General features: G+C 54.5%; 5 protein-coding genes across 5 annotated transcripts in view; 2 read left to right on the top strand and 3 right to left on the bottom strand.

Moving 5' to 3' along the window:
- The window catches only part of GUITHDRAFT_100459 (hypothetical protein), a gene marked incomplete at both ends in the record, with an annotated part of 2,817 nt that extends 1,353 nt beyond the window's left edge, over positions 1 to 1,464 (bottom strand). Inside the window, 4 exons of the mRNA XM_005841134.1 lie at positions 481 to 518; positions 739 to 1,012; positions 1,072 to 1,176; positions 1,363 to 1,464. Of these exons, the coding sequence (XP_005841191.1) occupies positions 481 to 518; positions 739 to 1,012; positions 1,072 to 1,176; positions 1,363 to 1,464 (519 nt within the window). The remainder of the gene's footprint in view (positions 1 to 480; positions 519 to 738; positions 1,013 to 1,071; positions 1,177 to 1,362) is intronic.
- A 543-nt stretch (positions 1,465 to 2,007) lies between these two features.
- Positions 2,008 to 3,600, top strand: GUITHDRAFT_132600 (hypothetical protein; the record flags this gene model as incomplete). Its single annotated transcript, XM_005841133.1, has 3 exons — positions 2,008 to 3,372; positions 3,422 to 3,493; positions 3,559 to 3,600. The coding sequence occupies 3 exons, from the start codon at positions 2,008 to 2,010 to the stop codon at positions 3,598 to 3,600; spliced, it is 1,479 nt and encodes a 492-aa protein (XP_005841190.1).
- Positions 3,601 to 3,901: 301 nt separating this feature from the next.
- GUITHDRAFT_100457 (hypothetical protein) lies at positions 3,902 to 4,729 on the bottom strand (the record flags this gene model as incomplete). The annotated part of the gene is made up of 1 exon (XM_005841132.1): positions 3,902 to 4,729. The coding sequence occupies one exon, from the start codon at positions 4,727 to 4,729 to the stop codon at positions 3,902 to 3,904; it is 828 nt and encodes a 275-aa protein (XP_005841189.1).
- Positions 4,730 to 6,132: 1,403 nt separating this feature from the next.
- On the top strand, positions 6,133 to 18,947 carry GUITHDRAFT_160838 (hypothetical protein; the record flags this gene model as incomplete). Its single annotated transcript, XM_005841131.1, has 12 exons — positions 6,133 to 7,497; positions 7,547 to 7,618; positions 7,684 to 7,719; positions 8,108 to 13,714; positions 13,760 to 16,186; positions 16,490 to 17,839; positions 18,020 to 18,067; positions 18,112 to 18,173; positions 18,218 to 18,256; positions 18,486 to 18,644; positions 18,694 to 18,781; positions 18,897 to 18,947. 12 exons carry the CDS (start codon positions 6,133 to 6,135, stop codon positions 18,945 to 18,947), a joined length of 11,304 nt encoding a protein of 3,767 aa, XP_005841188.1.
- Positions 18,948 to 19,005: 58 nt separating this feature from the next.
- Positions 19,006 to 21,982, bottom strand: GUITHDRAFT_150185 (hypothetical protein). Its single transcript, XM_005841130.1, has 15 exons — positions 21,350 to 21,982; positions 21,079 to 21,198; positions 20,898 to 20,946; positions 20,702 to 20,753; positions 20,608 to 20,643; positions 20,493 to 20,547; positions 20,332 to 20,434; positions 20,115 to 20,158; positions 20,016 to 20,066; positions 19,922 to 19,960; positions 19,709 to 19,780; positions 19,539 to 19,579; positions 19,461 to 19,494; positions 19,384 to 19,415; positions 19,006 to 19,145 (listed from the first exon to the last, which is right to left on the bottom strand). The coding sequence occupies exons 2-15, from the start codon at positions 21,169 to 21,171 to the stop codon at positions 19,106 to 19,108; spliced, it is 741 nt and encodes a 246-aa protein (XP_005841187.1). The 5' UTR covers positions 21,172 to 21,198; positions 21,350 to 21,982; the 3' UTR covers positions 19,006 to 19,105.
- Between the last annotated feature and the right edge of the window lie 376 nt (positions 21,983 to 22,358).

Raw genomic sequence — 22,358 nt, 5'->3', positions numbered from 1 at the left:
TCTCCTCCTCCTCTCTCTCTCCTCCTCCTCCTCCTCCTCCTCCTCCTCCTCCTCCTCCTCCTCCTCCTCCTCCTCCTCCTCCTCCTCCTCCTCCTCCTACTCCTCCTCCTCCTCCTCCTCCTCCTCCTCCTCCTCCTCCTCCTCCTCCTCCTTTTTTCTGTTCCTCTTCCTCCTGCAATGTTTCATCTGTCCATCGTTCGCTCAACCTCTCCCAGGTGCTGATTTTATCGGCCTCGTCTTTGCCAAGGGCTCCCCTCGAGAGGTAGCATCCTCCTCTCTCTCTCCTCGTCTCTTCCCGTCCTTGTCATTTCCTCCCTCTTTGTCTTTTCTTTCAATTGCTCTACTCCATTTCTCCTCTCCTTCCGGTTTTCTCACTATCTTCCCTTCCTCCACTCTCCTCTTGCTTTCTCCGCTCCTCTCTTTCCTCCTGTCTTTCCCTCCTCTCTCCTCCTCTCCTCCTCTCCTCCTCTCTCCTCAAACCTTCCGCAGGTCTCGCTGGAGGAGGCGAAGCGTATCGTCTACTCCATCCGTCACAACGGATGTCGAGCGGATCAGCCGAGCAAGAGGCAGAAGACGAGCCTCAGGTTCACCAGCCAAGACGTCAGGAAGCCCCTCTCCCTCTCCCTCTCCCTCCTCCTCCTCCTCCCTCCTCTCCTCCTCCCTCTCCCTCTCCCTCTCCCTCTCCCTCTCCCTCTCCCTCTCCCTCTCCCTCTCCCTCTCCCTCTCCCTCTCCCTCACGCTGCGGCAAGGTCTTGAGGCTCTTCCTAGTGAACTCCATAGGGTTCGGCCGATGAAACCCGGGAGGCTTCCCAATGCTCGTCGTCATGGACAGCGACGTCATCGACTTCTTCATCCTCCAGTGCTCCTCCTCCAGCTGGCGAGTGAAGGCGGACTTGAACAGGTTCCCGTTCTCATCGTAGAGGGTCGAAGGGTCGGGAGGAGGCAGCGTCCTGTTGAGCCCTGCCGGGTGATGGGGCCAGGGAGAGGAAACTTCCTCCTCCTGTACGAGCGCCTGCGGGAGTTTTCATCACCTCCTCCTGCGCAATGGTAGTGACAGCAAGGAATTCTTACCTGCCATGGGATCGGCGTCGCTGACTGCACAAGCTTCTCCCTCTGCCGGCTCGGCAGCTCATCCCACTTGAACAAGGTTCCTGAGGCGTTGGCTCCTCCACAGAGCTGAAGGAAGACCGTCATTCATACGGTGTGAGAGGAGCCTCTGGAGAAAGTGCAAGTGGGCGAGGGGGGGATGGGATGGGGGGAGGAGTGAAGGAGTGAAGGAGTTCAAAGATAGGGAAAGGTCCGACGAGGAGTCTGAGATTTTGAGGACAAGAGAATGCCCAGTGACAGACTGGGACGTCTTACCGTCCTGCTGAAGATCGGTCCGTTGATCCCTCTCGCCCAGTCCTCGTCCTGGAGTTTCAGGTACTTCCCCTGCGCATGAGGCTTGCAAGACAAGGACGACATCCTCGGCTAGGAGAGAAGAGGCTGCAGACAAGAAGAAGAGGAAGAGGAAGAGGAAGGGGATGAAGTGGAGGAAGTGGAGGAAGTGGAGGAGGAGGAAGAGGAGGAAGTGGAGGAAGTGGAGGGACGGGAGCAGGAGCGTCAGTTATTCTGCCATAGCGCCTAGTCAAGTAACTGTTGAGATTCGCTGCCCTCAGTCCTCGGCGTCACTTGCAATAGGAGACCAAGTGCTGTCCTTCGCTGCCTTTCTTCTATCTAGTCGATGGGGTAATTCTTGTTGCTGTCCTCAATCCTTGCTATTTTATTTGTTTACTTGTTGACTAAAAGCGAAGGGGCATGCACTGACATACTGGAATGCTCGAGTAGGTGAGGACGAGGAGAGAGGAGAAGAGGAGAGGAAGACAAGACAGAGGAGAGCCAAGACAGCTACGAGACTCCCTGCTCCCGCGTGTGCAGGACAACAGCAGGAAGCCCAAGAGCCCTCGACACATCCTTCTCACCATCCTGCTCTATTTTCGCTGAGCTCCAAGCTCGCCCCGCGCAGGCATGTCAGCTCAACAGGACAAGCATGGGGAGCTGCCGACCATGGAGGATCAGATCAACGCCGTTGGCTTCGGCAGGTTCCACATCCTGGCCGTCACGACTTTCATCCTCTTCATCATCAGCGATGGGATGGAGCTGGTGGTGACCAACGTGATATGGAGAGCGATGCCCGTCGAGGAGTGGGGAGGAGACGACAGCATGAGGGCGCTTCTAGTGTCGCTGTCGTTCTCGGGCTTCGTGGTCGGGGCGATCATAGGAGGACAGCTGGGCGACACTTTCGGGAGGAAGCCGATCCTCTACGCTCACACCATGGTGTTCGTGCCCTTGTCCATCGCATCCGCCACGTCGGAGAGCTTCTACCAGCTTGCGGTCACGCGCTTTCTGATCGGCATATCCATGGGGCTGGTGCTGCCGACCTCTGTCGCGCTCATGGCAGAGCTCTCTCCCTGTAACGTCCGCTCAAGGCTCATCCTTCTCATCCCTGGGTTGGCATACGCGGTAGGTCAGGTGATTGTGCTGACGGTAGGGATCGTGCTGATGGGGTACTACGGATGGAACTGCGAGAAGTGCAGCTGGTGGCGAGGGATGCTGGTCGCAGGAGTCGTGCCAGACGTCGTGGCCGTCCTGATGGTGTACCTCTACATCCCGGAGTCCCCCAGATTCTTGCTGTCGCAGGGTAGGACCGCGGAGGCTGAAGCGATCATCAGGAGCATCGCCGAGACCAACGGGACAGAGTCGCAGCTTCTCCATCAGGGAGCCATCAGGCCCGTCAAGGAGGAGCACGACAAGGCAGAGGCGAGCATGGAGGCTTGGCAGCTGATGGGGGAGCTGTTCAAGCCTCCCATGAACAGAATCCTTCCTCTGGTCGTGGGGATCTGGAGCTTGCTGGCGGTCGGTCTGTTTAGCCAGTCGTTCGCGTACCCTGTGCTGCTGGAACGAGATCCCACCATCACCGCCTTCGACCAGTACTGGCTGATGATCCAGCTTGCTTTCATCGAGATCCCGGGGCTGGTGGTGCTGATATGGGCGCTGGAGGGGACGCACGTGGGGAGGAGAGAGATCCTGCTCGTGCTGTCGCTTGCCTCTGTCGTGGTCGCCGGCATCATGATCATGATCTCCGACAAGGGGACGACGTGGCTTCACCTGGGAAGCATGGGGCTGAGGCTCATGGTGGTACTGCCCTACGAGGCCATGTACATCTTCGCGGCAGAGCTTCTTCCTACGTCGCATCGCAACCTGGGCCTGTCGCTGGGCAACGGGGCGACGAAGCTGGTCGCAGCGCTGATGCCGCTGGTACTCATGCCTCTCATTCACTTGTGGGGGGCTTCGGTCTTTCTCGTCATCCTGCTGGCGGAGGTGCTGGCTGCGGTAAGCCGTACTTGCCTGTGTGCGAGCAGCTTCTGACTGCGAGGTCAAGGTTCTCGTGTGGGTCTCGCCTCACACCGACGACGTCTTGTACGACTGCGTGGAAGAGATGCCCAAGACGGTGGTGAGTAGCTGTTGCCTCGGTGGCATGGGGACTCGGGCGGGGTGGGGTCTGACCTGGCCGGGCAGAACGAGTCGGCGCCGCTTCTGCCCAAGGACGCAACGGTGTAGGTGAAAGGATAGGGCTCGTGGGCTACGTATCAGGCCTGGTCTTAGTTTGACAAGATGGACGGACGCTTGGATCCGTCGTGGGACTGAATCACTCAATTCAAAGAACGCATCACTTTTATTCATGAGCAATGCCTCTTGTAAATTCTGAGCTATGGCAGTAACACTCAATCTGCTGTGCTTTACTGCCCTTGGATATCAAAGGAGTACTCCCGAGGACTGTAAGGGGCTGCCCATTTTACTGCGCGGCCCTGACCCTCACCCTGGCTTCATTCACTTGGCCAAGTCCGGGGATTCCTGTATTTTACTTCCCTGCCTGCTCTCGCTTGCTTTTGACTCTGCAGCCGCCTTGAAGGAGGGCCTCCACCCACTTGTCCCTCGAACTTATTGTGTGACAGCTGAAAAGTACTTCGCTGTCGTCGACACAAACATTCCCAGCCATCAGCCCAACAGCGAAGGTGGGGGGTTTGCTGGGGTATGAAGCAACATACGATTCTTCAAGGTAGACGAAACCCATCTGCACCTTGTAATCGTTACCTCCGAAGATCGAGAGGAGCATCCTGCCCCTGCCGGATTCGATGGTGCACTTAACCTTTTCTGGACGCTGAGCGCCCTTCTTGGTTCGCATCTCTACCACACCATAAACGCCTTCACAATCGGATCTGGCCGACAATCTTCTGCTAGGCTGTTTCCCCTCTGATTCCCGTTGAATCCTCTGCGGGCGACTGCTGGAGCAAGAACCGGCGCGCTCTTTGTGATGACCAGCAGCAGGGGCTGATAGATCTTTGAAGGTTTCTATGAGCTCTTCGTGACTGATATACTGCTTTGGAGTGGTGTCCGGCGACCTGTAACTCAAGAAAGCAGCTTGAAGTTGTAGCCTCATCAGGTCCAGCTCGCAGGCAGACAGCTGCGAAACGGACCCAGGGGCAGGAGGGCAGCGGTTCGTTGGAAGGACACCTGTTGAGTCTGAAGCTTCAGCAGTTGTTGGATATTCCAACTTGAAATCACTGGGATCCGAAGAAATCCTGTCGCAATCCTCACCCGGAGGAGGCGAATATTGCACCTTGTCATCGCCATCGGGCACTGTCACATATGAGTAGAGATATTCTGCATGGAGCATAACAGCACTCATACTCAATCGAATCAATTCTTTTCTTCACGGATTGTTGGATTGTCCCATCAACACTGCAAGGGGAGGTTCGGAAAGTTGCTCCGTAGAATTACAACAAGAACACTTGCGAGGGCTTCTGCTGGAATAAGTCTATGTGATCTCTTGTTAGGAACACGGCGACTGATGGCAGTGACAAGGGAGGGTCCTGTCTTCATCAACAGAGGACAAACTTAAGACGTAGCGATCCTCCCCCTCCCTGATGTTCCGCGCTCCGACGGATGAGAAGGCGATAATCGGAGCTTTTATCCCTACAAACTCTTTTATATCCTCATGAAATCAAAGTAGATTTTCTCGGAATCCTATCTGAAAATTTCATTTCTCACCATAGAATTTGATTATTCAATAATGCCCCCGTTAAAATGAAGAGGCCGCCTATAGTACCGTAGTACCGTACTGCACTACCGGCCGTACCACCGGCGGTAAGGAAGGCAGGTCAATATGACACAGCAAAGCACTTGTAGACGTGTCTGATGACCGAAGGTTCTGATCGTCGTACCGTACTGATTTTTAACTTAACTTTGAGTAAAGGTCTGATCGTGTTGAAAGGCTCCTGGTACTACGGTACTAGTACTTTCTGACAGTGATGTTACGGCGTGCCGTGCCGTCACCCGATCGGACGGTGAGTTCAGTTGGATCCGACCGGCGGATTCGAGCATGACCCCGGATCGCCCGAGGCCCTCACGCCGGGCAGCCTATTTTTAACTTAAATTTGCGGAATAAAGGAAGCGCTGCTGAGTCGGATCGCTCCGGCGGCGAAGGCTTGGCGGATGCGGATCGGATGGCCCTGCGCGCAATGAAGTCGGAAGGTACGGTATCAGTTATCTTTTGTCTTCTCGCCGTCACTGCGCCACGGTTTGGCCTGTGCGACAGTGACCGTCAGGGTCAAGCCTCTGAGTAAACCGTGATGATTCTTCAGTCTCTGCCGGCACCGGCGGCGCCCGGCCGGGCCCGGGGGCCCGGATGCTCAGGACGGTCCGACGCGCCGCGACGGTGAGAGTCACTCACCGACTTTTCTTCAAAGCGGTTAAAAGTCATATAGATCGGTTTCAAGCTTTGAAGTGATTGCTGAAAGTTTACAACTTTCCTCACAAGATTTGGGCATTCCTCAAGTTGAATTTGAATTTTACCGAAGTTAACACTTGCAAAAGGTCAACTTGACCTCGGCCCCTTCACATCATCCGCTAATTGAAAAGGGACGAACCCATGGCAGCATATGATAGAGCTTGAAAGATTCAACAACACATATGCAGACAAGACAGAGGAGAAGAGAACAACAGCAGGAAGCCCAAGAGCCCTCGACACATCCTTCTCCTCTCACCATCCTGCTCTATTTTCGCTGAGCTCCAAGCTCGCCCCGCGCAGGCATGTCAGCTCAACAGGACAAGCATGGGGAGCTGCCGACCATGGAGGATCAGATCAACGCCGTTGGCTTCGGCAGGTTCCACATCCTGGCCGTCACGACTTTCATCCTCTTCATCATCAGCGATGGGATGGAGCTGGTGGTGACCAACGTGATATGGAGAGCGATGCCCGTCGAGGAGTGGGGAGGAGACGACAGCATGAGGGCGCTTCTAGTGTCGCTGTCGTTCTCGGGCTTCGTGGTCGGGGCGATCATAGGAGGACAGCTGGGCGACACTTTCGGGAGGAAGCCGATCCTCTACGCTCACACCATGGTGTTCGTGCCCTTTTCCATCGCATCCGCCACGTCGGAGAGCTTCTACCAGCTTGCGGTCACGCGCTTTCTGATCGGCATATCCATGGGGCTGGTGCTGCCGACCTCTGTCGCGCTCATGGCAGAGCTCTCTCCCTGTAACGTCCGCTCAAGGCTCATCCTTCTCATCCCTGGGTTGGCGCATGTAGCAGGACAAGTTACTGTGCTGACGGTAGGGATCGTGCTGATGGGGTACTACGGATGGAACTGCGAGAAGTGCAGCTGGTGGCGAGGGATGCTGGTCGCAGGAGTCGTGCCAGACGTCGTGGCCGTCCTGATGGTGTACCTCTACATCCCGGAGTCCCCCAGATTCTTGCTGTCGCAGGGGAGGACCGCGGAGGCTGAAGCGATCATCAGGAGCATCGCCGAGACCAACGGGACAGAGTCGCAGCTTCTCCATCAGGGAGCTATCAGGCCCGTCAAGGAGGAGCACGACAAGGCAGAGGCGAGCATGGAGGCTTGGCAGCTGATGGGGGAGCTGTTCAAGCCTCCCATGAACAGAATCCTTCCTCTGGTCGTGGGGATCTGGAGCTTGCTGGCGGTCGGTCTGTTTAGCCAGTCGTTCGCGTACCCTGTGCTGCTGGAACGAGATCCCACCATCACCGCCTTCGACCAGTACTGGCTGATGATCCAGCTTGCTTTCATCGAGATCCCGGGGCTGGTGGTGCTGATTTGGGCGCTGGAGGGGACGCACGTGGGGAGGAGAGAGATCCTGCTCGTGCTGTCGCTTGCCTCTGTCGTGGTCGCCGGCATCATGATCATGATCTCCGACAAGGGGACGACGTGGCTTCACCTGGGAAGCATGGGGCTGAGGCTCATAGTGGTGTTGCCCTACGAGGCCATGTACATCTTCGCGGCAGAGCTTCTTCCTACGTCGCATCGCAACCTGGGCCTGTCGCTGGGCAACGGGGCGACGAAGCTGGTCGCAGCGCTGATGCCGCTGGTGCTCATGCCTCTCATTCACTTGTGGGGGGCTTCGGTCTTTCTCGTCATCCTGCTGGCGGAGGTGCTGGCTGCGGTAAGCCGTGCTTGCCTGTGTGCGAGCAGCTTCTGACTGCGAGGTCAAGCTTCTCGTGTGGGTCTCTCCTCACACCGACGACGTCTTGTACGACTGCGTGGAAGAGATGCCCAAGACGGTGGTGAGTAGCTGGTGCCCCGGTAGCATGGGGACTCGGGCGGGGTGGGGTCTGACCTGGCCGGGCAGAACGAGTCGGCGCCGCTTCTGCCCAAGGACGCAACGGTGTAGGTGAAAGGATAGGGCGCGTCGGCTGCGGTGTCAGGCTGAGAAGATCGTGACTGTCTGTGACATAACTAAAACACTTGATACGGCCCGGCCTGAGCGGCACTGGGTGAGCGCCTGGCGCCGTGCCCGGCAGTCACGAGTCGCGCGCCGCTGGCCCGGTTCAGAGAGGCCCCCGGGCGGGCACGGCCCGGCAGTCAGGGCACTGCTGAGGCGGGCTCTGGGAGGCGGGGTCAATCTTGAAAGGGGTTGGCCAGTTACACTTTGTGGAGGAATAGAATGGGCGGACAAGCTCTGCAGGGAGTGGGAGCGAAGAGGCAGGAGGAGGGCTGCTGAAGGAGGAGAAGGGAGGGCAGTGAAGGTTTCAAGACGCAAGAGTAGGTGCTAGGGTCTGCTTCACGCCAGGGACGAGATGCTGGAGTGGCTAAAGCAGAGAGTCATCGCTTGGCTCCTCTCTCGCCATGTGGGTAGGTGGATCATGGTGGACCGCAACAACCTGCACAGTGACACCTCGGGCGCGGTGTGGAGGCTCGTTGCAGAGGATCTCCTGATCCGAAAAGATTGCCTTGATGGTATGGGACTCCCATTTCGAGTTCAAAGTGGATTGGTCAGGAATTTCACAATCGATTGGCACAAAGAGCAGAGTGTGATCTTTTCCGTGGACACCGTTCATGTCTCCCTGGAGACATGTGACGTGAGGGATATTTCCAAGGAAGAGGCGGAGGAGAGGCAGCTATCAAGCAAGCTGAAACTGCTCGATGAATGGGAAATGCAGCTTGACGACAGCATCTCAAAGAAGCAGGACGCTGAAACATCGCAGAGTGAGCCCGACGAGAATGTCCCGAAGATGTATCGAGCTTTTCTTGACAAGCTTGAAGTCAGAGTGAGCAATGTACATCTCTCGTTTCAAGATTCAACACGTGGAACAAAATATGGGATGGTCATCGAGAACGTCTCCTTCGAGAACAGTGAAGGTCTAGACCTCGCCACCGGGTTTGCCGAGCATATCCAGAAGATGATCTCCCTGCTTGGCTGCAGCATCTACGTAGACACACTCTCGTCTGAGTCAAAGACAAACCCTCTGAGTGAGGAGAAAAACCTCGTCCTGAAACCTCTGAGTGCAAGCTGCTGTATCGGGTATGACCGCCCAAGAGCCAAACCTGACGTGAACAGGCCCAAAGTGACGATCAAGCTGAAAACCCCCGTGTTGAGTGTGACTCTTGATCATGCTCAAGTCGAAAGCTCCCTCTCCCTCCTGACTCTGCTCGAGCGCAAGACAAGCTTCAACGTGTTGGAGGCGGCAAAGCCTTCGGTTCCTGTAGCTCAGAGCCCGAGGTTGTGGTGGAATTACGCGATAGGCAAGGTGGTCGAGGACGTTAAGGAGAGGAGAAAGAGATTCTCTGATGTCTACATGCGTCAACGACGGAGAGATCGACTGGATTATGTAGAGATCTACCTCAAACGCCGGAAGGGGAAATTATGCAAATCGGATGAGAGCAAGTTTTGCCAGCTGGAGAGGAATTACGGGTACTCCGACATTATTTACTTTCGTTGTACTGCTATCTCCCAGTCTAAGATGAGATCACAAGAGGCTGTGTCCAGCAAGAACCAATCGAGATCCTGGATGTCCCGTTGGTGGAGGAGCGGCCCTGTTGACATTCCAGCGGACCCTGAACATCTTGATTCTCCACTGCTGGCCATGTCCAAGGAAGAACGAGATTCTCTGCTCAGAGCTGTCGACGTCGATGCCATCGGACCTGGGGACTCGTACGAGAGTTTCTTCTCGTCGACCAATTCAGACCAGCTGCTCCTCTCGTGCGAGATGGAGCTGAATGCATTCCGGTTAGTAGGCAGGAAGGATTCATTGTTTCATGCTGTCTTCGCCAGTGAAAGCGGATTCATCAACCTCAAGAGAAAGTCCCAGGCATTGGAATTTGAAGCAGAATTGAAGTCTATCAACGTCTTGGATCAAATTTCAGAGTCGCCGGTCTGTTGGGTGTCGACGAGCGGAAATTCTGACTGGCAACCGCTTTTGAGATGTTCTTTCAAGACAGATTGGAGTGAAAGACCGTCGACAGCAAGCTTGACTATCAAGTCAAGCTCAATAGAAGTTGTTGCAGCGAATGATTTCATTCGAAACTTCATTGAGTTCTCAAGTGTGTTTGAAGGTGCTGTTGCGAGTGATATGCACAAGCCGAAGCTCATCACGGACTCGAGAAATGTCGACATCTCTGAAACTGCCATACACGCTGTCCGTGGAATCATTTGGCATCTTGATGTGGATATGCACGCTCCTTCAATCTACATCAGCCCTACAGGTTTGAGCAACATCGGGCAGAACCTGATGTCCATCCGATTTGGACGCTTCCAAATACATCAGGGCGAGGTTGAGGGAACCTCTGCAAGTAGCGGGTACAAACTGCGATTGGAGAACGTGGGTTTGGAAGTGATGTATGACGTGACTCTTTCGGACTCGGAACTCTTCATGCAGTCAAAACGAAGTGTGTTGAACGACACAGGAGTCGAGGGAAGCCTGATCCTGCATCAACACGACCTTCATGGTTCCAAAGATTTCGACTATGTACTTGATTTGAGCGTGCACGATGTGCATCTCAATCTTGACAAAGGTTCCCTCGTTGTCATGCAGTCGATTCTTCGTACTTGCTCGGCAAATGTCACTCTGCACAATGATTTGACCTTTCACGATCTCGATTCTCACTACCTCCTTGTCAAGGGCTTGAAGTCTCAGACTGGCTGGTGCTACAGATACATGTCTGTAGTGAATGGCACTCTTGTGATGCGCACTCAACAACATACTGTCTTCCATGAACAATACACCCTGAAAGATGCAGTTGTCTCATCTGCTTTCGAAGACGGAAATCCGATCATTGTCATAACACCTTCAGCAAACTCTCAGCACAATCAAACATTGAAGCTTTATGCTGGCCATGCACATTCCTCGCTCTTTTCCAAACTTAACAAACTACGAGAAATGTTGAATCCATCAAGAGAATTCTGGACTCCAATGCAGCCTGGATCCCTAGTAACAGATCTTGAAAACTCTAACAAGAAGGCACCTGGGAACGAAGCTTCCAGATTGACCTTTCTCATCCGATCTAAACATGTTGAAGTCACAATAGAAGACCCAGCAGCAGACTCTACTACGGTCAGCCTGAAGCTGAACGACCTGACCTCTACATTGGAGCTGCTAGAGTCGTGTGACTCGTTTGAATTTCAGTTCGAGAACTTGGAGATCGCTCGATACCAGGGAAGTAACCTTGTAAGGGAGTACTTCAGCAGGAGAACCGATCATTCGGACTTCAACTTCGGCTTGTCGGTGAAGTACAGATGGGACAGGGCACGTCATATGCTGCCGGAGACAGAGGTTGACCTATCAGACCATGAGATCAGCATTGATGTCGGTCTGCTCAACACCGTGAGATCCTTGATGGTCCTCCTTCAGAGTACCGATGAGCGCGGTCGGACTTCAGATGAAGGTTTGCAGCACACTCAAGGGAATGTTGGGGCTCCTCGTTTCCAAGTGCCCGCCTCCTTTGTGATAAGCAACACGTCTGACCGTGCACTGACTAGCAGCTCATGCTGGAAAGCCAAAGGGTTGCTAGTCAAACTCCTGGGAGGGGGAGGATTGAGGGAATACTCGCTGTCTATGAACGACTCAAGTTGGGGCACGAGTTTCTTTGGTGATGGAACGATTGAGCTAAAAGGAAAGCTCCAGAGCGTCGAGCTGAAGGATTTGACAGCTCCAGATCATTCTCATGCATCATTTCTCGACGTCCGATCCAAGACAGAGTCGTTTGTGAACTTCGATGTCCAAATCTTTGACCAGCACTCGATCTCATCCTCCATCACAGGGCAAGCATGGAAGCTTTCTATCCACCAGCCCAGACTGACTCTCTTGTGGCGGGCAGTGCAGGAGATCCAGGAGTTCGCCAGGACATTCACAAGTGGCGAGCAATCGCCTCGTGAAGAATCAAAGGACGATGGGAATGCCAACAAGATCGCCGTCAAGCTTGACTTCATTCACCCTGAGATCTACATCCCTCGCAACTCATACCTCGATGAAGGCTTGCTGATCGACCTGGGGCTCTTGCACGTAGAGAACGAGAGCGGTCTGTTGGCTTGGAATCTAGATTTCCGAGAGATGTCACTGTCAACGCTCTTGGACGAAGCTTCGATCACCGCGATCTCTCGGAACTTTGACGTGTCCGCCAAGATATTCCTCTTTCTCGACAAGTCAGCTGACGTTGTTCTTGACCTCAAGACGCGCACCATCGAGGCTGCCATGGACGAAACTCAACTTGCAACCCTGATGTCTGTCCTCGGAGAAAACTTCAGTGAGCGCAGAATCTGTGATGGCGCCGTGAGTTTGGAAGATCAGAACCGTGCACAAGTACAGAGCACACAGGCCAACAAGAAAACCATACAGCGCGACATGATGCGGGTTTCAATCGCAATTCCGCACCTTGACTTTGAGCTGCTCTGGAAGAAAGAGACAAGAGAAACGTTCCTGTCCGTGACAGCCCAATCTGTCGACGTCACCTACTCAGCATTCTACGAGGGTGCTGACCAGCGATTGTATGAATGTCAAGTGGCTCTGGGCAAGGCATTTCTTCTTGACCATGGAGATCCTGAAGCAACGAAGACCATCTTGTCTGTCCCGGCGGAGTCTCTGAGAGCTGGTGATTGCGGAACAGACAATCTCATCTCTTTACAGTTCGTCAAGCATGTCAGTGGGGATATGAAAATCAGCTTCAACTTTGAGCGTGCGGAGGCCATTGCAGACTTGCGGTTGTTGATGCAAGTCATCCGTTGGATCTCAGCTAAGCCCTCTGAGTTCCGAGACTCGACCAACACCATGACATACTCTCGATCGATTGCTGGATCCTTTGCGTTCCGAACAAAGTTCCCAAACGCCAGAGTGTTACTGTACAGCAGAAGAGACGGGAGGAAGCGAGGAACTTTCGATCTCGGGGGAGGCTTCTGCTTCGACTATGAGATGCGGGAGACGGACTCAAGTATGAGCTTCCTGGCTTCCGATGTCTTCATGACCTTGTGCGATGGCGTTCTTGCCGACGTGTCTGACAAGAGTCTGCAAATATTGAAGCCATGCAGCTTGTCAATGACTCGAAGATCGGAGAAGGGCAAGACAGACTCGTCGCTTGTCAACACTCGAACGAGTATCGAGTTTGCCAAGATCAATGCCATCCTGACCTACAGATATGTCATGCTGGGTTTACAGGTCCTCCAATCCTTCCAGGAAGACCTCGTCCCTCCTTCGACAGTTGAGCAGGTGGACGGAACGGGACCTGCCGAGTCAGTGGAAGAAGTTGGCCGACAATTGGAGTCCCTGGAAGTGAAAGGCAGGGATCTTACTATATCGCTCACTGATGACTTCCGCGGACGTTGGATTCCGCTACTGCGTGCAAAGGCACCAAGACTTGAGATGTCGGGCAGTCTGTCGAAGCTGTTGCTCAAGGGAGAACAGCTCATGGTTGACTACTTCCACCACCCGACGTCGCTGTGGAAGCCAGCGGTCGAGCCAGTCAGCCTCGAAATCTCTTATCTCTTCAAAGAGGCCTCGAAGAACTTCGAGCTGCATGTCCAAAGTGTGCAGAGTGAGATTTTGGTACATGTCTCTCGGGCAGGGATCGATTCGATTTACGACTCCATCCTGTCATGGACCAGCGATAAAGCAGGTCAAGAGCTCAAGGATGGAGTTCGATCAGACCAGCACAACTTTGTGCCCTACGTGATCACCAACAACATGGCAGAGACTCTGATTTGCATCTTGCAGGATGGCACTGAGAACCGCCTGAGGAGCAAGGAGAGCTGTTTCCTCTCCTACGAGCAAGTTTGGAGTCGGCGAGACGCTCTGAGCACATATGCAAGGGACTACGACGAGACTGGAATCAGCAACATGGTCTGCCTGCAGCTGGAGGGCACCTCGCAGATCTTCGGGACGATGTCTCTAGAGGTGAGAGTGACAGTTGACTGCGAGCGTGGCTGACGTAGCTCGCAGGCCGAGCAGAGATGCTCGTTCCAAGTCTCGCTGGACGGGGATGAGACTCATTGCTCGATCGTCTGCCAACTGTCGTCCAGAGGAGGACAGAAGACTCTCGTGGTCAACTCTATGGTGTCTCTGCAGAACTTGAGCTCGACGTCGATAGCAGCCGCAGTGTCGGATGGAGCAGACCTCTATGAGCTGGGCTGTTTGAAGCCGAATGAAATCATGTCAGTGCCCACCACGTTTGTCAAGAATGGAACCTTGCTCTTCAAGCCTGTCGATGAAGATTGCCAGTATCAGTGGTGCAATGAGATGTCGGAGGCAGTCAATCTCAAGGCCCTTCAGGATGGCACTTTCCGTCTATTTCAGATGGTCGACACAAGGTTCCAGAAGCTTTTTGGTAGCGAGCTGACGGTGGAGACGAGCTTGATCAACTGGTATGCTTGCGCCAACGACGTCGAAGGTCTGGGACTACGGCAAGGTGTCTTGTACTTGACCAACAACTGCCTTTGCCACTACTCGAACATCATGGGGCTTGAGCAGAAAGTAATCATTCCCTTCTCTGACATCCTTGAGATTTCCAAGTGCTACACCGCCTTTGTGTTCCCGAACGCTATCAAAGTGAGGACGAGGGAGAGAACTTGGCACTTCAGGACCTTTCGGAACCGCGCGGAGACGTTCCGGTCCATTGTCAAGGTGATACCGAACCAGAGCGTTGCGAAGCTGGAGGACGACGTTGACGAGAAAGCCCGTGCTGCGTTTGCGCTTGACGACTCTGACGTCATTCTGTCCATGTACTCTTGCCAGATGCACAAGGACCCGCACATCATCGAGGGCTACGCGCTGATCACAACGTTGCACCTGCTCTTCATGAACTACAGTGCATCCAAACTCATCAAACTTCCCTGGAAAGAGATCTCTGCCATAGAGAAGCGCAAGTCGTTTCTGATACGGAACAACGCCATCTATGCGGCTACCTCCAGCCAGTCCCTCTTCATCTCCAGTGGCAAGTGGGACCGCGACAAGGTGGTAGAGGAGGAGATGATGCCTCTGTGGAAGTCAGCGGTTGGCGACTCCAGCTCGTCCTTGTCTGATGCCAGCGCCCCGACCAAGACCGTGCTGAGGAACAGGACATTGACGTGTAGACGGATGCCGGACAAGCATGCGAGCCAGGCAAGCTCTGAGTACCACAGCAAGATCGCTCGATCGAGGGACGTGGTCACGTTCTCAGTCAGTGTCTTGGATGCTCTGACGATGAAAACCGGGTTCGAGCGTACCATTGGCAATCCCTTGACCATTCAATTTCATTCTCCCTGGACTCTGGAGAACTTGACCCAGTCAGGCCTTGAGGTTCAGCTCATCGATCCTATTGGTAACGTCATCGCCAACTATCAGCTCGGCTCCGGCTCTATCGTTCACGTCAGCTGCTACGATTTCCGTCGGAACATCAACTGCCGGGTCCGGTTGAGCTCAGGGGCTAGTCATGTTGACACGAACTGGTCGAGGGTGTTTGAAATCTATCACTGCGAGAACTGGGAGAACGAGTTGTCAGTCTCGGCCCCTGACCTTGATGACAAGAGCTCTCAGGACATCCGGGTCGAGGTCAATCGAGACCCGGTCAGCTCGCAAGTTCGAGTTTGCATGTACAACCGGTTCTGGCTCATGAACCTGACGGGTCTGAGGTTGATTTGCCAGAAGTTTACTGGTCTCGATGTCACGTCGAAGCGCGAGCTGGAGAACGGATCGCTGGTAGCCTACGATGGGGAGGTAGAGTTCCGCCTTAGCGGCTTCGGGTGGTCAAACGCAGTCAACGTGCTGGACTCCAACCAACGTCGGCAGGCGATCAGCCTGACTTCCGCAAGGGATGAGCACCCGTTCGCGAGGGAGAGGAAGGCGCTAGACAACGAGACCGTCCAACTCTACAGCTCCATGACGCCGGCCTCAGGGAAGTTCGACCGGACGGCCCTGGTGCTGCTCCTGCCGGCCATCTTAGTGCAGAACAACTTGAGCAGGCCCATCACTGTTTGGCAGCGGGAGGCTCACCCATCCTCCTCCTCCTCCTCCTCCTCCTCCTCCTCCTCCTCCTCTGGCCGTAGGGACTTGCCGCACATCCTCGTCATGCCCAACACTCGCCAGCCATTTCACCCTGAAGGAGCGCAAGAGAGCTGCCGATTCTCAGTGACCCAAGGGCAGACCTGTGAAGCATTCAAGATCGCTTCCATCTTCTCCCCTGACCTTGATGAGCTCACGCTCTTGCGGACAGAAGAGAACGTTGTCGTGTCGGCAAAGTCCGAAGTCAGCGTCCACGGGTCAACCATTATCACTTTCTCAGAGGTCTCCTCCAATGTTCCTCACCGGCTTGTCAACAACACTCCCTACCTCCTTGAGTTCCAGCAGGTCGGCAGCTCTTCCCAGCAGACCGTGAGCCTCAGGCCTTATCAGGTGAACAAGTTTGACGTGACTCATTGATGAGACTCTTATTTTATGTGTTCTTGTTTCATTCATCAACGTTCCATGTCGGTCTTGTTTCATATCAGCTGGTTTCATATCTGTCTCGTTTCATATCTGTCTCGTTTCATATCTGTCTCGTTTCATATCTGTCTCGTTTCATATCTGTCTCGTTTCATATCAGTCTCGTTTCATATCAGCCTTGTTTCAATCTTCGCTTTCACATGCACCGTGTTGATTGATATCGATGTCCTCTTACGCTGTTTGTCTTTCAAACATTCGTTGACCATCTTTCAGGTCGAGTCTTTGATCTGGCCGGACCCTTCTCTTGCTCCTCGTCGGCTCGTGCTCTGCCGCATCGACCATGTCGATGTTCCTCGCTCCTTCGAGGTGGAGGTGGACATGTTTCAGGCCATCAGCCTCTACGGCAAGAAGAACAGAGACGCTCTTGTTGACAAGTTTGCGGCGAATCTGCCAGAGAGGCAGCGATACAAGTCAGGCTACGTCCTCTGTCAGACTGGCTCCTCGGCCGACTCAGTCCGGTCGGATGTCCCACTTGCTCTTCTGCTCGATGTCGACCAGCTCATGGTGGCGTTTCAAGTCGTCGACCTCCTCCTGCAGGACCTTCGCTTCCACTGCATCCCTCCCGGCGATCTTGCGGACTGTGAGATATGCGCGGTCTTCACCAAGACGGCGGAGGAGAAATGGATGGTCAACGTGCTTGACTCGAAAGTGTTTGTGATGGTGAACGAAGAGCACGTAACTAGCAAGCAGCTCAAAGTCGGAGATCAAGTTTCTTTCTGCATGAGAGCCGATCTCGAGCTCTCGGACTCTGTGACCACCCTGTTCAGCCTCATCCTGCTCCCGGCCGATCAGTTCTACAGGCAGTACGTCACGTCGGTGTCACTGCTGTCCTGCTCGTCAAACCTTGTGGAAGGGACCAAGGAGCTCTCATTCGGCATAGGAAAGAACGTCTCCACCGCTCCCGAGGACGCGCCCAAGGACTTCACGATCGTCTCCCTGTGCGCTCCTGTGCTCAAGATCCTCTTAGAGGATGACGCCAGCGGCTCCACGGAGGAGCTCCTGCACCTGTACCTGGAGGACGTGAAGGCGTCGGTGATATCAGACAGTGATGCTCGTCAGATCTCTGCCTCTGTCTTGAAGATGCAGCTTGATAACCAGCACGACAGCTCGACGTCTCTTCCTGTGGTCATGTGCATCAACGCCGACGACGGGGGCGGCGCGGCGCTCAACATCGCGATCGTGGAGAAGCTGGGGCAGGTGGGGATCGAAAGGTTCTATCAACACGTCCGGCTGGAGTTTGGGGACTCGTACTTGTTCGTGGAGGACAAGATGGTAGTGAGGATCGGAGAGTTCGTGAACAGGTTCCTTGCTGCCAGAGACGATAAGGACGTGCGAGGAGGAGCAGACGCAAGCGAAGGGATCTCCGAGGAGATCATGGTGCTGAAGAGTCGATTCATGGACGGGGTTTGTCAGGACGAGGCAGCTCCCACCGTCTTCAGCGACAACATCGTCTTCCTCGAGGATTTCCGGATGAAGCCCTTGAACATCCATCTGACCCTCCTCTTCTCCGGTGACAGCAAGAGCAGCGCGATTGTCCGCAAGTTCGCAGGAGCCATAGTCGAGGTGAGTTCAACTCCTGCTGCCCTAACTCCTCCTCATGCTTCTCCTTGTCCTACTGTTTCTGCTGTTCCTCCTGCTGCTCCTTCCTCCTCCTCTCGATCCGCCGTTTGCTATGCTGGTCTCCTCGTTCTCATACCTCACTTCCCTCTTTTCTCCTCTTCTCCCCTCATCTTCAATTCGCAGAGGATCGTCAGGAAGATCCGCATCGACGACGTCGTCGTCAAGATTCCTGTACGTCCCCCGGCCCTGCGACGTCACCACTGACTTTCCTGCAGGCTATGGAGGTCAAGAAGATGCTCAACACAGAAAGCTTCTGCCTCACCCTCCTCTCTCGCCTGTATCCTCGTCCTTCGCTGCTTGTCCTCTCTGACACCTCAGCAGCTTCCTCTCGAGTTTCTCCGACAGCTTCTTCAGCGCCAAGTGAGCCCTGGGATGAGCAGGGAGGGAGGAGGGGGATTGGGATTGCAGAGATGTGTTTGAGGGATGCGCGATGGCGAGCCTCAACGTAGGGGAAGAGGAGCAGGAGCAGGAGCAGGAGCAGTAGCAGGAGCAGTAGCAGGAGCAGGAGCAGGAGCAGGAGTAGCAGGAGTAGCAGGAGCAGGAGCAGGAGCAGGAGCAGGAGCAGGAGCAGTGTCTGACATGGGAGCAGGTTTGTTCTCAAGGGTCTCGACGCCTGGTCAGATCGCGTGCTCGGACTACAAGTGGAAGGACAGAGCATTGGCCACGTGCGGCTGAACAGGAGGCGACCAATCCAGGAGGAGTGGGAGGAAGTGGGAGAGGAGGAGGGGGGCGATTCCGTCGAGAGGGGGTGAGCACATTTCTCCATTGCTGTCCCTTGGCCATGACAAGCAGAGCAGAGCTGGGAGAACGTTGCTGTCCCTCCCCGGGAAAGCCTTCTCGACTGTTGCCTCAGCCCCAGTTCGTGCGCTCGGAGGGATCAAGACGGTAAGTCAGGAGTGGAGAAGGGAGAGGAGGGAGGTGAGAGGAGGTGAGAGGCAAACGGGGGGGCAGCAGGAGGGAAAGAGGAGAGGATGGGTTAGTGTATGACGGGATGTTGCAGGGGGTGAAGGCGGGATTTTCGACCCTCAACAACTTGTCAAACAATCTTTGACGACGAGGAGGAGGATAAGGGAGAAGCTGCAGAAGATTAAGGGAGAAGGGGCTTGGTTGACAATATATTTGGCATCTTTTAATGTTACATCTTATGAATCCTTCATTATTGAATTACAATCTCCTTCCCCGCCAGGCATGTACATTGGCAGTTCAGCTTCATCGCTCCGACTCCATGGGTTTTTGTCTCTTATTAAGCCTGACAAGGAAAAGCTTGAGATATGAAGATCAAAAGGGAATGCAAACTGATAGAGAGGAGAGGCAAGATGTGGAGGAAGGAAGAGGGGCCAAGGAGGGAAATTGGTGACAAAGGAATGAAATCCTCCCCTCCCGACCCAAGCCTTCTCAATCCCTCCTACTCCTCCTCCTCCTCCTCCTCCTCAGGGACGGACAAAGGGAGGGATAGAACTGATGAGAAGAGGAGGGAAGGGCTGCACCTTAAGTTCTGTTCGTGCTCTTCTCCTTCTCTCTGCATCACGTTCAGCTTCATCCTCGTTGCACGTCAAAGTCTCACCATCCCCACCCTTGAGCTCTCATAGGTCATCAGCCTACAACAGCATCGTTACCTCTCCTCCCCTCCCCTGCTGCTCACCTGTTGGTCTTGGGTGACATACTGATGCTGATGACGCGATCCTGTACCTCTTGATGAGAAACAAATATATGTAGCAATGGTTCAAGGAGAAGAGCAGGGGAGGGGGAGAGAGGGGCGTGGGAGGAGGAGGAAGGAAAGCAGGAGCTGGAGGAGGAGGAAGCGAGAGAGACCTGCAGCATGGGGCTGATCGTCACATTTCTTCTCACGTACTTCTTGACTGAGAAAGGGCTGGAAGGGGGGGTCTGCGAAGAATCAGAACAGAATTGGGGGGGGGGGGGGCGGAGGAAGGAGGAGGATTGGAAGAGGAGGAGAGCGAAAGGCTCTGGAGGGAGGGGAAGTAGATGCGAGATCGAGCCGGAGAGGGGAGGGGGGAGGAGGTTTACCGTGCTAGAGAGGTCGTGTATGTCCGAGTGAACGAACTCCTGGCATGCTCTCATTAGAAGATCCGCCGGCTCTGACCCACCCAGCTATGCAGACCTTGCAGACGGGAACGAGCTTCTGGTTGTAGAACTCGATGATATTCCCCAGCTGACCACCAGCTGTCAGATAACAAGTCTGGCCGAGTTTGCGGGAGACCTTGTTCTCATCGAGGAGGACGTTCCAGTAGAGCAGGTCAGAGTCTGAGGGAGGGGATCAGCCAGGAGGATGCGGACCAATCAGAGATCAAGGGGAAGGGGTCGAGAAGGGAAGGGAAGGGGAGGAGGAGAGGGAGAGGCAAGGGGGGAGATGTTCGATGGGATGATCTAGACATAAGGCAGGGGCCACAGCAAATAGGACGAGCAGCCTTTCTTGCCTTGATTGTTGTACACAGCTTTGTGCTGGCACACAAGAACTTTGAAGGTGACGTTCCCCTCCCCTTCAGACTTGCAGGCCCCGAAGAGGATACAGAGAATGATCTGCCAAGGCGCGAGAACATGTCAGATCGCATCGCAAGCATCAACAGAACGAGCGAACCTGATGAAGATTTCTGCCCACCATGAGGCCTCGGGCAGAAGGAGACTCCAAGATTCTGAAGGGAAACCTCGTCATACAAACAGAAGACATACGGAAAGGATGGCATTTTCTTCACCTGCTCATCACGTCGTACGCTCTATTGTACGACCTCCTGCAGTCACGAGCAGCAGCGTCAAGAGGATCAGAAAGAGGAGGAATCGGATCGTCACATCGTGATCCCGCTAGATCGAAGGTTTCTGTACATGCTTTCCAGGATTTCAACTGCGCCAACATCGTTATTGTCGTCGTCATCATCATCTCCCAACATCATCAATATATCTTATCACAATCAAACCATATCATCACCACTCCCATATCTTCGTCATCACAATCTTCACATCTATCATCATATTGATCTCTGCTCACCAGCTCGATACCACAGGCGTCGGGCAAATGCTGAGAGCTGCCGCTCGCTCTACAAGGAAGTCAAAGTGGACTGGAGAGGAGGAAGAGGAGGAAGAGGAGGGGGTGCACGGGGAGTGGGGTGGGAAGGAGTAGCAGGATGAGGAGGAAGCGAGAGGAGGCGGCAAGCGGTGTGCAACATCACCGCTCTAAGCTGCAGCGCCTCCGCTTCCTGTGACGCCGCTGAGTTCGCAACATCCTGCTTCTTCATCGACGACCGATGAGCCGAGATGCGCATGGGGGATTCAGGGACAGAATTCTTGTGCTGGTGGAGGTAGCCGTTCAGAAGCAAGCAAGAGATAAGAGAAGCATCAATGAAGAAAGGGAGAGAGCAAGATAAGAACGATAATTATCCCCATCTTTCTATCGGAAAGGATGGGCATATCAAGCGATTCGCCACTGGGCATTCGACTTGCCTGTTTGAAATCCTTCAAGGCTCGCGCAAAGACCTCTGCAAGCTCCTCCTTCTGCAAGTAGAGGAGAAGAGTAGAGTTCTTCTTCCATCCCTCGCTCTCCACGATGCGGTTCAACAGGTCACGGACATGCTGGTTGATGCCATAGGACAGGCGAAACTTCTTCACCTCCATAAGGTGCAAGAAGTTCTCGATGAAGATGAGAAGCTCGAACTCGCTGATCTCAACCTTCTGCAGGATGGAAGAGAGGTGGAAGGATGAAGAAAGGTGGAGGAACGAGACAACCTCCGATGAAAACGCGACGAGGCTCTTGAGCAGCGCCTCGTCATGCAGCATGATGGAAAGGGGCCCGAGCTTCTTCCTCTCCTCCTCTCGCATGCAGATCATCCTCAGGATCTTCAAGCACATCCTCGTCGTGAGGTCCCTGTGCTCCCTCAGCATCCCAATCTTGTCCATGAGCGCACTGAGAGATTTCTTTGTCTTCTCCCCGGCGGGAGGAGTACACCCCTCCAAGAAGCCCATCAGCCTCTCGTCTGGCTCTACTCCCTCCCCCATGAGGAAGCGAGAAAACCAGACGTGATCCTCCTGTGCCTGACTGACCGGGGTAGGAGGAGGATTCGATATCCTCGCGTGCTTCACCGGTCGCTCCGGAGTGCGGAAGATCGGGTCAGACGAGGTCCGGGCCTCGGCCCCATGCAGAGACTGGGGCTTGGAGGGAGAGGAGGGCGCGATGTTGGATACCGCCCTCGCATCCGACATGTCCTGATCGCTGCTGCTCCCTGCTGCCGTGCTCACATGCGCAGGCTCGATATCGATGAGGTCCCCCCGCCGAGGAATGAGGCGGCAGTCTAGCAGGTTGAGTGGATGAAGCATCAGGTGGCGTGTCAGCGCCTCGTCTAGCAGCTTGCTCCACTCTCCGAGCCCGCCTCCTTTCAACTTGGCTTCACTCTCCACAAGTTTCTGCGTCGCTTCCTCGATGTCTTCCACCTCCTTCCCCAGCAGCTTGACAACA

Source organism: Guillardia theta (assembly GCF_000315625.1).
Source record: "Guillardia theta CCMP2712 unplaced genomic scaffold GUITHscaffold_4, whole genome shotgun sequence".
NCBI classification, from domain to species: Eukaryota; class Cryptophyceae; order Pyrenomonadales; family Geminigeraceae; genus Guillardia; species Guillardia theta.
Note: the sequence above shows the minus strand (reverse complement) of the source record. Positions and strands in the feature narration are given on the sequence as shown.

Excerpts from the sequence above, each read along its gene's own strand:
- GUITHDRAFT_150185 (XM_005841130.1), bottom strand. The coding sequence starts at position 21,171 with ATGCGCATCTCGGCTCATCGGTCGTCGATGAAGAAGCAGGATGTTGCG. Across the intron at positions 20,754-20,897 it reads ACGCCTGTGGTATCGAGCTG|TTGAAATCCTGGAAAGCATG; the intron begins GTGAGCAGAGAT and ends ATGTTGGCGCAG. Across the intron at positions 20,159-20,331 it reads AGCTGTGTACAACAATCAAG|ACTCTGACCTGCTCTACTGG; the intron begins GCAAGAAAGGCT and ends CCCCTCCCTCAG.